This window comes from Notamacropus eugenii, chromosome 3 (genome assembly GCF_028372415.1).
Source record: "Notamacropus eugenii isolate mMacEug1 chromosome 3, mMacEug1.pri_v2, whole genome shotgun sequence".
NCBI classification, from domain to species: Eukaryota; Metazoa; Chordata; class Mammalia; order Diprotodontia; family Macropodidae; genus Notamacropus; species Notamacropus eugenii.
The window spans coordinates 281,445,827-281,461,847 of NC_092874.1; the positions used below are offsets into that span (position 1 = coordinate 281,445,827).

Genomic DNA, 16,021 nt, shown 5'->3' on the forward strand with positions numbered 1-16,021 from the left:
TCCTCCTTTTGAGGAGCGGCTAAACAATTATGGCACATGGATGCAATGGAATATGATTGTGTTGAGAGAAATGAAGAAGGAAACAGTCTTGGAAAGACCTGGAAAAACTTGGATGGACTGACAGAGGGTGAAATAAGCAGAACTGTAACAATATTGTAAAAGTGAACAATCCTGAAAGATTTAAGAATGCTTGGGTAATTCGTGGTGTAGACTGATCTGTGGAATTCCAATTTCTGTTTTACTTGGTTCAGTGGGTTTACTCTCCCTTGTTAATTTGTGATGGTCTTTCCAGTGACCACTTTTGGTGGGAAGGATTCCAACTGGCAACTGTAAGCAAAGGTCTAGTGACCAGGGAAGCAGCTTTTGTTCTGAGCCTACTATGCCCCCAGAACAGAAATATTTAAGGGAAAAATAGCTATAAAACCTGCCCAGTACCCCCCTTGGAGATGGGTGAGGGAAGGAGCAAGTAAGCACCCAAGACACAGCTCTTTTACTGATACCCACTGAATAGAGAGATGGAGCTGGAGTCAGGAAGACTTGAATTCAAACCCTGATTCAGACATTTACTAGCTTTGGGACTTAACCTCTGCTTGCCTCAGTTTCCACAACTGTAAAATGGGAATAATAACAGCACCCACCTGTCAGGGTGGTTTTGAGCATCCAATGAAATGTTTCTAAGGTGTTTAGTTCAGTAGCTGGCACATAGTAGGTACTTAATGAATGCTTGTACTTTCCTTCCTTCCTCCCTCCCTCCCCCACCCAGTTTGCCCTAGAGAGCGATGGAGGGTGGAGGCAGATTCCAGACATGTCTATCCACGTTATCCATCTCTAAATCACTTTTAAACAGCCCATGCAATATCCATCATACACGTGTACAAATACATAATTTAAAATCTACTCTCCCACTCACCACAATGGTTTTTTCCAAACCTCCTCTGGATCCTCCTTCCCCACCTGCTCAGCTGAGAACCTTACCTTGTATTTCATAAATTGGGACCATTTGCCAAGAACTCCTCTTCAGCTGACTACTGGACATTGGCTGCCCAGTAGACATCTTAAACTCAACATGTCCAAAACCAAACTTCTTATCTTCTTTCCCACCAGTCCTCTGCTCTTCAAACTTCCCTGTTACAATGTAGGGTGCCACCGTTCTCCCAGTCACCCAGGCTTGCAGCCTAGGCATCATCCTCAACTCCTCCTTCTCATTCCCCACTCTCATATCCAATACAAGCCAAGGCCACTGAGTTTCATTTCTGCAACATCTCTCAAATGTGTTCCCTTCTGTCCTCTGACACTGCCAACACTCTAGTAAAGGTTCTCAGCACTTCATTCCTGGACTATGGCAATAGCCTGCTTGTGGGTTGGTCTGCCTATCTCAGGTGTCTTCTCATTTCAGTCCATCCTCCATTCAGCCACCAAAGTGTTTTTCTAAAGTACAAGCCTAACCACACCCCCTCTCAACTCCAGTCATTCCCTGTCACCTCCAGATCAATATAAAATCCTCTACTGGACCCATATGTACAAAAAAACCCCCCATTTATAGCAGCTCTTTTTGTGGTTGTCAAGAACTGGAAAATAAAGGGATGCTAGCAACTGGGGAATGGCTGAACAAGTTGTCATATATGAATGTAATGGAATACTGTTGTGCTATAAGAAATGATGAACAGGTGGACTTCAGAAAATCCTGGAAAGACTTATATGAACCAATGCTGAGTGAAGTGAGCAGAACTGTTACATAGTAACAGCCACAGTGATTTTGATAGACTTAGCCCTTCTTAGCAATGCAAAGACCTAAAACAATTCCAAAGGACTCATGATGGTAAATGCCATCCACATCCAGAGAAAGAACTATGGAAATTAAAATGCAGAGCAAAGCAGACTGTTTTCTTCTTTGTTTTGTTTTCCTTTCTCACTGTTTCTCTACTTCATTATAATTCTTCTATGTAACATGACTAATGTGAAAATGTTTTTAATAGGAATATATGTGTAGAGCCCACATCAGATGGCATGCCATCTTGGGGAGGGACGGGGAAAATATCTAAAACTTATGGAAGTGAATGTTGAAAACTCAAAATAAATAAACGGGAAAAAGTGCTAAAAAAAAAAAAACCCTATTGGGCTTTCAAAGATCTTCATAACCTGACTCTTTCCTATCTTTTTTTAAAAAATTAATTAATTTAATTTTAATTTTCAACATTCATTTCCACAAGATTCTCTCCATCTCTTCCCTCACTCCACCCCAAGACAGCGTGCATTTTGCTTACTCCTTCTATCATACCCCTCTTTCTCTTATCCCCTTCCCTTCTATTTTCCTGTAGGGTAAGATAGATTTCTATACCCCATTGCCAGTATATTTTAATTCCCACTTGCATGTAAAAACAATGTTTACCATTCATTTTTAAAACTTTGAGTTCCACATTCTCTCCCTCCCTCCCTCCCCACTCATCCTTACTGAGAAGGCAAGCAGGTTGATATAAGTTATACATGTGTCGTCATGCAAAACACTTGCATAACAGTCATGTTGTGAAAGACTAACTATATTTCCCTCCATCTTATCCCGCCCCCAATTTATTCTGTTCTCACTTTTGATCCTGCCCCTCCTCAAAAGTGTTTGCTTCTTATTATACCCTCCCACCATTTGCCTTCCCTTCTATCATCCCCCCTCTCTTATCTCCTCCCCTACTTTCCTGTAGGGCAAGATAGATTTCCATATCCAACTGAGTGTGCATACTATTCCTTCTTTAAGCCAGTTCTGATGAGAGTAAGCTTCACTCATTCCCTCTTACCTCCTCCATTTTCCCCTCCACTGTAAAAGCTTTTTTCTTGCCTCTTTTATGTGAGATAATATATCCCATTCTACCTCTCCCTTTCTCCTTCTCCTAGTACATTTCTCTCTCACCCCTTCATTTTATTTTTTAGATATCATCCCTTGTATTCAACTCACCTTGTGCCCTCTGTCTATACATATACGTACATACATACATACATATATACACATATGTGTGTACAGATATATACAGATGTCTATACCTCTATAACGTTGTTGTGTTGTTGTTGTTGCATTCATTCTTCATTTTCAAAGAAGACCATGACATCAGAGAAATGATGACATGACTTGCACTTGATATAGTCTCTCCAACTACCCTATTACTGAGAAAGGTCTAATGAGTTACAAATATCATTTTTCCATGTAGGAATGTAAACAGTACAACTTTAATAAGTCCTTTATGATTTCTCTTTCCTCTTTATTTTTTCATGCTTATCTTGAGTCTTGTATTTGAAAGTCAAATTTTCTGGTCTTTTCATCAGGAATGCTTGAAAGTTCCACATTTCATTGAATGTTCATTTTCCTCCCTGAAGTATTATACTCAGTTTTGCTGGGTATGTGATTCTTGGTTTTAATCCTAGTTCCTGTGATATCATATTCCAAGCTCTCTGATCCCTTAATGTAGAAGCTGCAAAATCTTGTGTTAGTCTGATTGTGTTTCCACAATACTTGAATGTTTCTTTCTGACTGCTTGCAATGTTTTCTCCTTGACCTGGGAACTCTGGAATTTGACTATAATATTACTAGGTGTTTTCCTTTTGTGATCTCTTTCAGGAGGTTATTAGTGAATTCTTTCAATTTCTATTTTACCTTCTGGTTCTAGAATACCATGGCAGTTTTCCTTGATAATTCCCTGGAAAATGATGTCTAGGCTCTTTTTTGATCATGACTTTCAGTTAGTCCAATAATTTTTAAATTATCTTTTCTGGATCTCTTTTCCAAGTCAGTTGTTTTCCCAATGATATATTTCATATTGTCTTTTATATTTTTTCATTCTTTTGGTTTTGTTTTATAATTTCTTGATTTTTCATACAGTCATTACCTTTCATTTGCTCCATTGTAATTTTTAAGAAATTATTTTCTTCAGTGAGCTTTTGGATCTTCTTTTGCATTTGGCCGATTCTGCATTCTTTTCCTCACCGACTTTTTGACCTCTTTTGCCATTTGGGTTAGTCTATTTTTTACGGTGCTGTTTTCTTCAGCATTTTTTAAAAGTCTCCTTTAGCAAGCTGTTGACTCATGTTTTATGATTTTTTTGAATCACTCTCATTTCTCTCCCAATTTTTCTCTACTTTTCTTGATTTTCAAAATCCTTTTTAAGCTCTTCCGTGGCCTGGGACCAATTCATATTTTTCTTCGAGTCTTTGAATATAGGAGCTTTGACTTTGTTGTCTTCTCATGGTTGTATGTTTTGATCTTCCTTGCACCGAAATAAAATTCTATAGTCTGATTTTTTTTTCTGCTGTTTACTCATTTTCCCAGTCAATTACTTGACTTCTTTAACTCTTTGTTAAGGTAGGACTTTGCTTCCAGCATGGAGAGTGTACTGTCTTAGACTTTAGGGGATTTGTGTAGCTGCTTTCAGTGATACTTCTAGAGATCTGTAAGTTTTCAGTTCTTCCAAGGTGGTATGATCTAAGGAGAGATGTTTACTTTCCTGGTCTGTGGTCTGGTTTGTGAGTGACCACAAGCACTCTTTTCTGCTTCGTAACTGTGAAGAGGATTCCCTCTTCACTGCCACCACAAGCTCCACCATGCCAAAACTCATCCTTGCCCCAGGACTGCCAGCCAGGACTGGGACCAAGATCTAAGTATGGGCAAAGCAAGAGAATCCTGCCTCAGCACCAGCAAAGAGATCCCTGCAATCTCCCTCTGATCAGCTGCTCTATCCCCCCACCTTCTGTGGGCAGAGAGTTCCAGAAGCAGCTGCTGCCACACCACTGCCAACAGTGTCTCCCATCCCCACCTTGCCTCCTCCATCAGCTCCTCTCTCATGATAGCTCTTTCCTACTGACCTTCTATGTTGTCTTTGGCATTGGTGGGTTGAGAAGTCTGGAAACCACCACAGCTGCCAGTGATTCAGTGCCCTGAGGTCTGCTCCAGGTTTTGGGGGGGGGAGGGTGTGGCTTGTATCAGTGTGACCCATGCTGGATTGTGCTCTTTTCTCAGACTGGGGCAACAGACCTTTCCTGTTGACCTTCCAGGTTGTCTTGGGCTGGAAATTTGTTTCACTGTCATTTTGTGGTTCTGCAGCTCTAGAATTTGTTTAGTCATTTTTTACAGGGATTTGGGGGAGAGCTCAAGCAAGTCCCTGATTTTGCTCCACCATCTTGGTTCGGCCCCTCCCACTTTCCTACCTTTCTAGCCTTATTATGCCTTACTCCCCATCCCTTCACCTCCCACACATTCTGTGATCCAGGGACATTGGCTTCCTTATTGTTCTTCAAACACGATGCTCCATCTCCTGACATTTTCACTGCTTGTCACCCAGACTTGGTGTTCTAGCCCTTCTTATGACCACCTCCTGGCTTCCCTAATTTCTTTCAAGCTCTAGCCAAAATCCCACCTTCTACAAGAAGCCTTTACTGATCCTCCTTAATACTAATGACTTCCCTCTGAGATCATCTCCTATTTACCTTGTGTATATCTTGTTTCTATATAGCCATTTTCATGTTGTCTCTCCCATTGGAGTGTTAGCTTTTTGAAAACAGGGACTATTTTTATTTCCTCTTTATATCCTCAGCATTTAGTATAGTTCCTGACACATAGTAGGTGCTTAATAAATTCTTGTTGACTTGAGAAGAATCTATTAGTTCTCAGTCTTAGTTGTGTGTTATTTTCTCTCCAGCAGAGTTTTTGCCTCCACAGATCAAAGGCTTTTGGGACATAATAGACCAGTTAAGTCGAGTTCATTAGCATTTAATCTCTTTGAGCCTACTTTCCCTAGATCTGACACAAGCCCCTCTGATTTAAGAAAGTCCATAATAACTTTCATCTCTCCCCCAGCGCTAATCTGCACCCTTTCAATATCATTTTGGGAGGCTGAATTTCAACAAACCACCAAAGGTCCTGAGGTGCCATGATTTTCACCATCTCCCCAAATGTCCTTTAGGTCTGCTTTGCAAATGAAAGGGACAGAAGGAAGGCAGGAAGGGGGGAAAACATGTAGGTGGGTACTGTCTTGTGGGAAAAATGACATTAAACTGTTTAGGAAAAATTATCATACTGCTTAAATCCAACCTTATATTGTCCACATCTAGAAGGTCCATTAAGCCGGTAACTCTCTTGGAATACCAGAGAAGGTTACAAGATATTTCCAATTTCCCCAGGCCTGGGGTTCACCCAAAGCATCCTTGGTTTGGTTACCACACCCAGCGGCTCCTGAGGTTCCCCCTTCTGTTTTGGGTTACAGCTCTTCAAATCTATCTCAGTCTACATAGCTTGTGGACTGTCCTCTGCTACACTGCTTAACTGGGTGTATGTACCTGGGGTTCCTTATCTTCCAGAACCTGGGGAGAGGGAGCCGCACCTCCTTTCTGGCTCATTGTCCTCTGCCAAGTGACCTGATACATTTCTTTCTAAAACTGGTTCAGACTTTGGAGTCTGTTTGCAAACACGTCTTGTGCCCCAATTCTTTGTTCCTTATCCTTGTTTCTGGCCTGGCAGCTGCTGTACTTTATTAGGTTCCGCCTTGTCCGGAGCCCTGGATGCCAGTCCCAGCTGCCACTTGCTGTCCGGGACCTTGGCTAAGCTTCTTAACCCGCAGGACTGTAAGTAATGAAGTCTGTGCCCGTATGATCAATACTTAAGCCGCTGGCCGTGGGCTGTTTTTAAAGAAATGCAATTTAGTTGTAGAGCCGAAGGGGCGTTTGCGGGTCTCAGCCTCGCAGCTCGGATGCCACGGGGTGGGTAGGTGGCACACGTGCCCAGGTACGTGGCAGTGCCAGAGCTGAGGAGGCGGCTGGGCAGGGGCGGCGCGTGCCCGGCTCGGGGCGGGCAGGAGAGGCAGCGTCGAGCCCGGTCCTGGCCTTCACAGGTCAGAGGGCCGCGGGCTCCGGGACACACGGGTGACTGTCCTCGGACCCCACATCCAGCCGTGGGCCAGCGTGCATCTAGTACTCGAGTCCAGGTGAGGGGTGGGGTTCGTGCCCTCCCGATCACCGGGCCTTTATCCGCGGCCGGCCTCCCCTACGCGTGCCGGGCGCCGGGCACCCCAGCCTTCTCGCGCGGGCGGTACTGGGGATGGCCGGCTCCCCCCAGCGCACCGCCCGCTGTACACGTGACAGAACTGCGGGGTCACCGAGCGCTTTCCCCGCGTCGCGCTTTGTCCCCGCAGAGGCCCGGCGGGCGGGGGCGTTGTGAGCTCCGTTCTGCGGGTGGGGAAACACAGGCAGCCTGGGGGTCACCCCAGCTCTTTGGGAGGGGGGCCAAGGGGCACGGGCCTCCCGCGCCGGCCCCCGGGAGCCCCCGGATGTTCGGGAGCAGGAGGGGACCCAGGGGAGCCCGGGCCCGGAGGACCGCGGGGGTGGAGGAGGGGAAGAGTCGGGGCCGCTCCAGTCACGAGACGATCGCGGGAACGGCGCTGTTAGGGACCAGGGAAGGAAGGTCCTGGGCACCCACTTATCACAGAGAGGGGCCGAGGACGCCGCTCAGAAGGGCGGTCAGAACCACGTGACGTCACAAGACGGACGTCCGTTCGGCCGCCCGCTCTCGCGCTCAGGGCTCCGAAGGGCGAAGGCAAAACCCAGCCGCCCGACTTCCGCGTAACGCGGTCCAGAAGACGGCCAAGGGCACGCCTGCGCAAAAGCTAGGTCCGATGCGCAGGGGGCGGGCATCCCCGGGGCGGGGCGGGGCCACGCGGTTGCGTAACGGCTGCGGAGCCGCATTCCGCCAATCGGCGGGCTCGCGGTGGCGGTGGCGTCGCGGGTGGCGTCACGGTGACGCCGACGGAGGGCACAGACTTTAGGGCGGGGAGGACGTTCTTTCTCTCTGTGAGCCGCAGTCTGTCAGGGCGGACGGGCTGTTGTGTTTCCGCCATCTTGGGTGAGTGGGCGACGCCGGACGGGAGGCCGGGGAGGCCCGAGTGGTGGCCACGGGGCACGGGGGGCGGGGAGGGAGGCCCCCGAGGGCGCGCGCGCCGCGGCCTGGGTGACCTCGGTAGGGCCCTCGCCGGCCTCCGTCGGCTCAGCGCGGCCTCGCCGGCCTTCTGCCCGCAGGAGGATGTTCTCGTCCGTGGCGCACTTGGCGCGCGCCAACCCCTTCCACGCCCCGCACCTGCAGCTCGTGCAGTATGAGGCCGACCCCAGCCCCGCGGGGCCCCCGGGCGCGCCCCGCCGCCTCCGCCCGCGCAGCCTGGCCGCCGCCGCCGTGGAAGGTGAGACGCCCGGCCCGGCCCCGTGACCTTGGGCAGGTCATCGGGCCGCGCCCGCGGCGGACCGAGGGAGGATCGAGGCCAGCCCGAGCCCTGCCCTTTACGGACGGGGACACTGAGGCAGCGGGAGAGGCAGGGCCTTGGGGGTGGGGGGGGACACGCAGAAGCCGCCCGGCCTGGTGACCGCCCCGGAGATGGAGAGCGGAATGCACCTCGGAGGCCAGGGGCTTAAGTGCCCGTGGTGATAGAGGAGGGGCTGGGGCGGGGAGAGGTCATGGGGTCAGCCCTGCTCCCACCTCCTCTGTGCAGATGAGGAAAGATGGGGAACAGGCTTTGGTCAAGTGCTTGGCTGGGCACTGAGGAGAGGGGCCCAAGGTCACAAGGTGACCCTTCTCCCAAAGGAGGAAGGGCCTCTGAGCTCTCTTTCAGCTCTCTAGACTTGTGTCAAGGAGTTACTTTATCTGTAAAAATCCTTGACGCTGGATAGACTGAAAAACTTGGAATCCCGAAGACCTGAATTTAGATCCAACCTCTCATGCTTCCTGGCTGTGACACCCTGGGCCAGTCACCCAAGCTCTGCCTGAGTTTCCTCATTTGTAGGATGGGGGTGATGATAATAGGACCAACCTCCAATGGTAGTCAGAAAGACAGTAGGAGACAGCGTTGATAGGGTGCATCTCGTAAATAATCAATAAATTCCACACAACTGCTCAAGTAGTAGACATGTAAGGCTTTTTTTCCATTGCTGACATTTCCTAGTAACCCCTCGAATTCCAGTGGAACTCTTAATTTTCAATGTAATGAAGCAAGTTTTAACTATGCTAGGCATTGTAATGTAATTAGTAGTGACTTTGAGCAGCTGGCCTTGGAGCCAGGGTCATCCCCTCCTCTGACATAGATTTACAGTGTGACCTTGAGCCAGTCCTGGGACGTTTTCTGAAGACCAGCAATTGCAGATAAAATACTGGCCTGCCCTTGTAGTGGGAGCTTCTCCACCCAGCGTTCTGTGTACTAATAACAGTTTAAGACCTGATACTAGCTCCAGAGTGGCCCACATTTAGTACCTACTGTGTGCCAGGCACTCTGCTAAGCTGGGGATACAGGAAGAGGCCAAAGACAGTCCCTGACTGTCTTCAAGGAGCTCAGAGTCTAAGAACATGAGTCCAAACAAGATGTAGACAGGATAAATTGAAGATCGTCTCTGAGAAAGCACTGACATTGATGGCTTTAAAAGATTTCTTGCAGTTGATGGCTCTTGTGTCAGAAAAATTTATAGAAGAAAAATCCTTTGCTCAAGGAGCATTTGATCTATTTAAGTACAGTTAAGGTGAAAACATAGGTTTGACATTCATTTCTCTGATAAGAAAAAGGAACTAAGATTTATTCTGAGGGTAGAATCATTAAGCCTGACATAGTTATTTTGTAGAAAAAAAGATAATGTATCCTAACCCTTTGTTGAAATGGATGTTGGACTTTTAATTGTGTGTTTTAAATCCCTGTAGGGCTTCTGTGGCAACCTTAAACCAGCAGAGACAATTAGCCCCTGGAGTGGATCAGTAACTGCTGGACTTCTCTTTCTTTCATCCACTCCTTTTCTGCTTTTTTCTGAATAGACCTACCTAGACTTTTTCCATATTATTTTAGTTTATTTTTGTGTGTGTGTGTGTGTGTGTGTGTGTATTCAATATTTGTGTCCATGGTCCTATATACAAGATTGTAAGAAGATGGGGGGGGCGGTATTGGTAAACAGGGTGAAGTATTTTTTTTGTGCTCGACACAAGCTGCTAGTTCACTTTCTGTTTGGGAACTGATGTATATCTTAAGCTCCCTTAGTTTTTTTATCTTTGTTTTTTTCAGTATTTAAGAATCAAATACCTGGTGTTCATACTGTTGAATCTTTATTGCTAACTTTTGGTGCCAAATGTCTAATTTTTGTCATTGAATTGTAAATTGAGCTAAAGACCACCTTTATATGTAAGTGTAGTGTGTTGGTCAAATTGGGCAGTTACAATTCTGTGTAGAAATATTTTCTATCACTTGCAATGTTGTGGTGTCTGGAGAAAAAAATTCTTTTTTTTCTTTAAATGAAAACAGAGCAGTATAGCTGCGAATACGGATCTGGCAGATTCTTTATCCTTTGTGGCCTCGGAGGAATTATTAGCTGTGGCACAACACACACAGCCTTGGTTCCCCTAGATCTGGTTAAGTGCAGAATGCAGGTTGGTTTGGCATGTTGTACTCCAGTCCTTCCTTGATGCATGGCTATGAGAGGTTGCGAGTGTGGGCCTCTACTAACCAGCTGTGTGCAAATCCTAATTGGTCACAAGGTAAGTTGCTCTCTTGTAACATGAGTTTTTCTATTAAAAAGCATGGTGTGTCTTGTTTCTGCTACAGAATACAGTTGTGAATATGGCTCCATGAAGTTCTATGCACTCTGTGGCGTTGGTGGGGTCTTAAGTTGTGGCCTGACACACACTGCTGTTGTACCCCTCGACTTAGTGAAATGCAGGATGCAGGTTTGTACTGAGTTGGCTCTGTGAAAGGCTTTGGGATTTGTGGCAAGATTCTGAAAACTGTAAAATGCTTTTAAAAGCAAGGAAGAAAATAGCAGAAAATAAAATTCTGCTGTTAATTTGAATATTCATGATGCAAGATGAGACTATTCAAAATACTGTTTTTTTTCTTAATGGTCTCGAAAACCAATTTAACCTGTACTGACAAGTAAAAACTGTTATTTCTTGGGGTATTTGAAACCTTCCAGGTCCTTTTTAAGGAACAATTTGGGGAGGTGCCACTTCTCTCTTGTCTGGTCCTTCTGCTGCCTTTTCCAACGCAACTGAAGTGTCTTTTCAGTCATTTGAGTCCTTTTTCTTATCCCTCACCCTCGTTACCAGCTTCTGTGCTGTCCATCTTGTTTTAGCAGTATATGAAGTGGTACTTTGGCAGTCCAAGTTTTACTGTATAGAATTGGCTTATGTATTTTTTTTTTAATAAATGGGTTGATTTTTAATATATTTGTACATAGGCTTTCTGTACTTAATTTTTAAAAAAATCAAAATGATCAAGTGTTAAAAATAATGAATTATCAAAAATTTATTTATCCCAAACAGGATTAGAAGTCCATTTACCTATAAGGGGGAGAGAGAGAGAGAGAGAAATGTGAAGTATTAGGAGTAAGAGGAAGGTGAAGTATTCCAGCATTGACAGTAATAGTGAGATAAGATCTTTTTTGCATAGATAATTTTAGAGGTTTTCTAAAGGAATGTGAACAGTTCTCTTTGCTGACTACTGAGCTATGTGTGTTTTGCGGTGTGTTTAATAATCAAAGCACATTGTATTTTATAAACATGAACCTTTTCACTCATTAGTTTTGAGTTCACAGTATTCTCAGCAACTGAACTTTAGAACCGCTGGCATGTGTTCAAAAATACGTAGGAAGTTGCTTAATATTTTGATATGTGTTATCAAAAAGTGGTTTTCTTTGATGTGTTATGTAAATTGTGATATATATTATAAAATAAATAAAAATAATGCTCATAGTTAAGAGGTAATAGGCTGAGTATCATGGTTAACTACTCAGTGCTTGAATTCAGGCATTATGGCCACATTTCAGTGAGCTACTCATGAAAGTAAGTTTCCTTCAGAAGCATTGGGATCTTACAGCTCAAGTTGAAGGTTTTTGGAGATGTTACATCTTTTTTTATTTTGTGTGGCTTTTTAAGGTGGACCCCCAGAAATACAAGGGCATCTTTAATGGATTCTCTGTCACACTTCGTGAAGACGGTTTTCGTGGTCTGGCTAAAGGATGGGCTCCAACATTCATTGGCTACTCGATGCAGGGACTCTGCAAGTTTGGTTTTTATGAAGTCTTCAAAGTCTTGTATAGCAATATTCTTGGTGAGGTAAATAAACTTAACTTTAAATCATACATACACTAAGCCCTGTGTTTGGAAATCAGAAACTGAAATTAAAAGATGTAATTTGCCTAAGATCATAAACCTGATTGGTGACGAAATCCAAAATTATCTTTACCATATGTTGCTTCTGTCTCCTATGATAAACTTAGGCCCTTTGGCCTGGATAACCAGAAGGAACCTATGATATGAGATGTCAGAATGTACTTCAGATTGCCTGCCAACATTTAGAGAATGGGAAAATGATAAATTAAAAGTGCGATTGCTTCTGACTTAGTGTCTTACATGTCAAAGCTATAGCTATAAGTGTACCTCTCCCTGTACTAGTTTTCAAAATGATAATTTAGAGGTAATATGAAAACAAGTGAGAAAGTAAGTCGAGAATGGTTTCCCCTTCCACTTAATATCTCATCTTGGTGTTTCAGGAAAACAGTTACCTCTGGCGTACATCTCTGTATTTGGCTGCCTCAGCCAGTGCTGAATTCTTTGCTGATATTGCCCTGGCTCCTATGGAAGCTGCCAAAGTCAGAATTCAGACCCAGCCAGGTTATGCCAACACTCTGCGGGAGGCTGCTCCAAAAATGTTTCAAGAAGAGGGCCTCTTTGCGTAAGTGATTGGTCTAAATTCATGTGGCATCTGTTTGCATGGTTTTCTAGTTCTTTTGTGGTTCCTTTCAGTTGTTTTCAATTAGCTTGGGCAAGCAAAGAAAATGTAGCAGGTTCCCTGAAACCCTAAATTAGGCCAGTAATTCAAGTACTAACAAAAAGGATTTGGCAAGCATTTGGGATTGATTGAAAGACCCCCTACTCTCGGCCCAAATCAGAGGCCATGGAGAAGCAGTCCCTTTCCAAGCTCTCCAGTCTGCTCCTCTAACATGAGACCAAAACACTATGCCTCACAGGTTTATTGGACAGTAATCCTCTTGTAAGCTACAAAGCTCCTCTTGAGTTACTAAGTAATTTCATTTGCATTAATTTGTGCACAGTGCCTGGCACATAGTAGGCACTTAATGCTTTTTGATTACTTTCAATATTCTTATACTCTAAATCCTTTAAAGGTTTAGTTCTTTAATCTCTGAATCTACTTTCTTGGTAGTTGGGCCAGTCCAAGTTGTCTCCTTAGAGGTGGCCTGTCTTACTTTTGTGTATGAGTATGTATATATTTGAAAAAAAATTTAAACCAGAAGATGATGTGTTGATTTGACTTTACACTGTAGGGCAGGTGTGTAACCAACATGCTTCCTTAGATCCACCTTTGTGGATGCCAACTCTTGTTCTGAGTCTACTTGCTAACTTGTTTCTTGTAGTTCCAGTCAAGAGGTATCCAGCAACTTTACCGGTTGTACTGTCAAAGGTGCTTGAGTCATTGGCATGTGAGAGGAATATACCTGCATGTTAGTCATGCGTTCTGATAGAAATGGCAGTGTGTCATTTTTTACTATCAGGACTTGGCTGGTATGCGGACAGACTTTTCAAAACAAAACTTTGGTTTTAAAAGTGTAGTTTTTAAAGTGTGTTACATTAACTACTTGGATCTTACAGATTCTACAAGGGTGTTGCTCCTTTATGGATGAGACAGATCCCGTACACCATGATGAAGTTTGCTTGCTTTGAGCGAACTGTTGAGGCCCTGTACAAGTACGTTGTTCCAAAGCCCCGAAGTGAGTGCTCAAAGCCTGAACAGCTGGTGGTGACGTTTGTGGCAGGTTACATAGGTAAGAAGTGCTTGTGAATCTTCAATTGCTTTTGAACTGATAGAAGGCTTTTAGTTATCTAATTCCTCATGTCATTGGGATTTTGTACCAAGTTTAATTTCATCCTTCCAAACATTATTTTCATGTTCTGTGACTTCAAGACCAAGACAACTGGTTTGAAACTCACACTTTGTTACTTTGACGCTGGGGCAAGCTGTGTCACCTTGCTTCTTTAAATGAAGGTGATTAGACTAGATCACTGTGATTCCTTTCCACTTTACTCATTGAACCCTCAGGAGCAAATATTTTTATAAAAGATTGTCCTTGAATGTTCATTAAATTCTTGAAAACCATTGACACTTAGCTAAAACTCTTGTGGTTGGCACTTTGTGAATCATTAGTACTCATTAGTCTCTGCAGAGAGAATACAAATCGACAACTATATCTCTCCAGTATACAGAGTATAGAGCGCCTAAAAAGTGAACACTAGAGTTTTACATCTTCATAGTTGGTCTGTTTCTTACTGCGGTATTAGCCATGTGAACCCCCACCCTCAGCAGAGTTATTAACTGTCCTCTTCTTCCAGCTGGTGTCTTCTGTGCCATCGTGTCTCATCCTGCTGACTCTGTGGTGTCTGTGCTGAACAAAGAAAAGGGCAGCTCAGCTTCACAAGTCCTCCAGAGGCTTGGATTCAAAGGTAGAAATTTGTCTCTTACATACAACTCCTGCACAGGATTGAATTTTTCCCGCCATTTCATTGTGCTTTTTGTGTTATTTTTACCAGGTGTATGGAAGGGGCTTTTTGCCCGTATCATCATGATTGGTACCCTAACTGCACTACAGTGGTTCATCTATGACTCTGTGAAAGTCTATTTCAGACTTCCCCGCCCTCCTCCACCTGAGATGCCAGAGTCTCTGAAGAAGAAGCTTGGTTTGACACAGTAGATGAATCAAGACTAACTATGGACTGACTCTGCTTGCTGACCAGTGTTGAGCAAATATAAAAGAAACTTTTATATATTTGACTGTGTAGATCGTCTATTCTTGATGTAATTATGGGTTGTGCCCTTGCCTGATGCAAGGGTTTCAAAACTGTTTTAACTGTTGGAATAAACACACTATTCGTGATTCTTGCCTTTTTGTGATCTGATTATTACTTTTGAGATGTCAGATTTAACTTGTGTTTCTTTATGTTCTGAATTTAGTCATTGACAAATAGGATCCCATAGGAAACCCCCACATTTACCTTATGTAAAGTTTGGATTTTTTTTACACATTAGTTTCAAAGCTATCCTTCTTGTCTGTGTCCTGTTAAACATTTTTTAATGCTAAAATTACCCTCTTTTCTTTTTTTGCATCTTCACCTCCTCCCCCCTTGAAAAAAAAATTACCAAAACCCTTGTAATAGTTATAGTCAAGAAAACAAATCCACGCACGACCAGGTCAGGAAACATACGTGTCTTGTTCTCCTTGAGTCCCCTACTTCTTTGTTAGGCTATGGATAGTATATTTCATTACTAGGTATCTTATCTCATCATAAACTCAGTTCTTAAATCTTGTATTTTTTCCTTCAAGTTACAGAAAAGATTGCTTTTGCTCAATGTACTTTGCATTAATTTCTCTTTATATTTCGGAATCCTGATCCCTCGTTTCTTGTGCAATGTTTCATTTGTATTTATGTGCTATCATTTGTTCAGGTATACCTTATTTGTGGGGGTTATGTTTGTTTCTAGTTATTTGTTATAAATATTTTTTTATGCATATGGGTCATTTTCCTTTTCATGTCTTTAGGGGCTTATAAGACTTAGTGGCATTGCTGGGTCAAAGGGTATAGATGGACAGTTGAGTGACTGGGTAGAACTGCTTTCGAGGATGGACCAGTTCACAGCTCCACCAATGGTGTCGCCCTCTTGTCATTTTCCTTTTGTCATCTTTGCCAAGCTAATGGAGTTGAGGTAAACCTCACTTATTTTTCATTTTTCTAAGCTTGAAAGTTTGTGTTTCTAGAGAACTGACAGCACGTTTATGAGTTTGGACCTTTTTTACCCATTGGGCTACCTTAGAGACTTGGGTTCCTGGTTCAGACCTGTGGTTTCATTGTGACCGAGGATATAGATCAACCATTGTACAACTTCAGAAAAACCACCCTACCATACTGAGAGCTCCACCCAATGAACTTGTAGTAGAAGAGCATCGGTACAGTTTTCTAACCATC

At 43.9% G+C, this 16,021-nt stretch overlaps 1 protein-coding gene and 1 non-coding gene across 3 annotated transcripts; both read left to right on the plus strand.

Annotated features, from left to right (window-relative positions):
* Positions 1-7,051: 7,051 nt before the first annotated feature.
* On the plus strand, positions 7,052-14,934 carry SLC25A3 (solute carrier family 25 member 3). Of its 2 annotated transcripts, none has more exons than XM_072655665.1 (8): positions 7,052-7,870; positions 8,044-8,201; positions 10,293-10,417; positions 11,921-12,100; positions 12,538-12,719; positions 13,655-13,827; positions 14,393-14,503; positions 14,591-14,934. In XM_072655665.1, the coding sequence occupies exons 2-8, from the start codon at positions 8,048-8,050 to the stop codon at positions 14,749-14,751; spliced, it is 1,086 nt and encodes a 361-aa protein (XP_072511766.1). In that variant the 5' UTR covers positions 7,052-7,870; positions 8,044-8,047; the 3' UTR covers positions 14,752-14,934. The 2 variants fall into 2 exon arrangements, with proteins under 2 accessions (XP_072511766.1, XP_072511767.1); XM_072655666.1 differs by lacking the exon at positions 10,293-10,417 and adding an exon at positions 10,593-10,714.
* Positions 13,345-13,580, plus strand: LOC140497926 (small nucleolar RNA SNORA53). The gene has a single exon (XR_011964929.1). It is a non-coding gene; the product is annotated as a small nucleolar RNA SNORA53 (small nucleolar RNA).
* Positions 14,935-16,021: the final 1,087 nt, after the last annotated feature.

Coding starts and splice junctions, on each gene's coding strand:
- SLC25A3 (XM_072655665.1), top strand. CDS start 8,048: ATGTTCTCGTCCGTGGCGCACTTGGCGCGCGCCAACCCCTTCCACGCC. Junction 12,101..12,537: donor ATAGCAATATTCTTGGTGAG/GTAAATAAACTT, acceptor TTGGTGTTTCAG/GAAAACAGTTACCTCTGGCG. Junction 14,504..14,590: donor CCAGAGGCTTGGATTCAAAG/GTAGAAATTTGT, acceptor TATTTTTACCAG/GTGTATGGAAGGGGCTTTTT.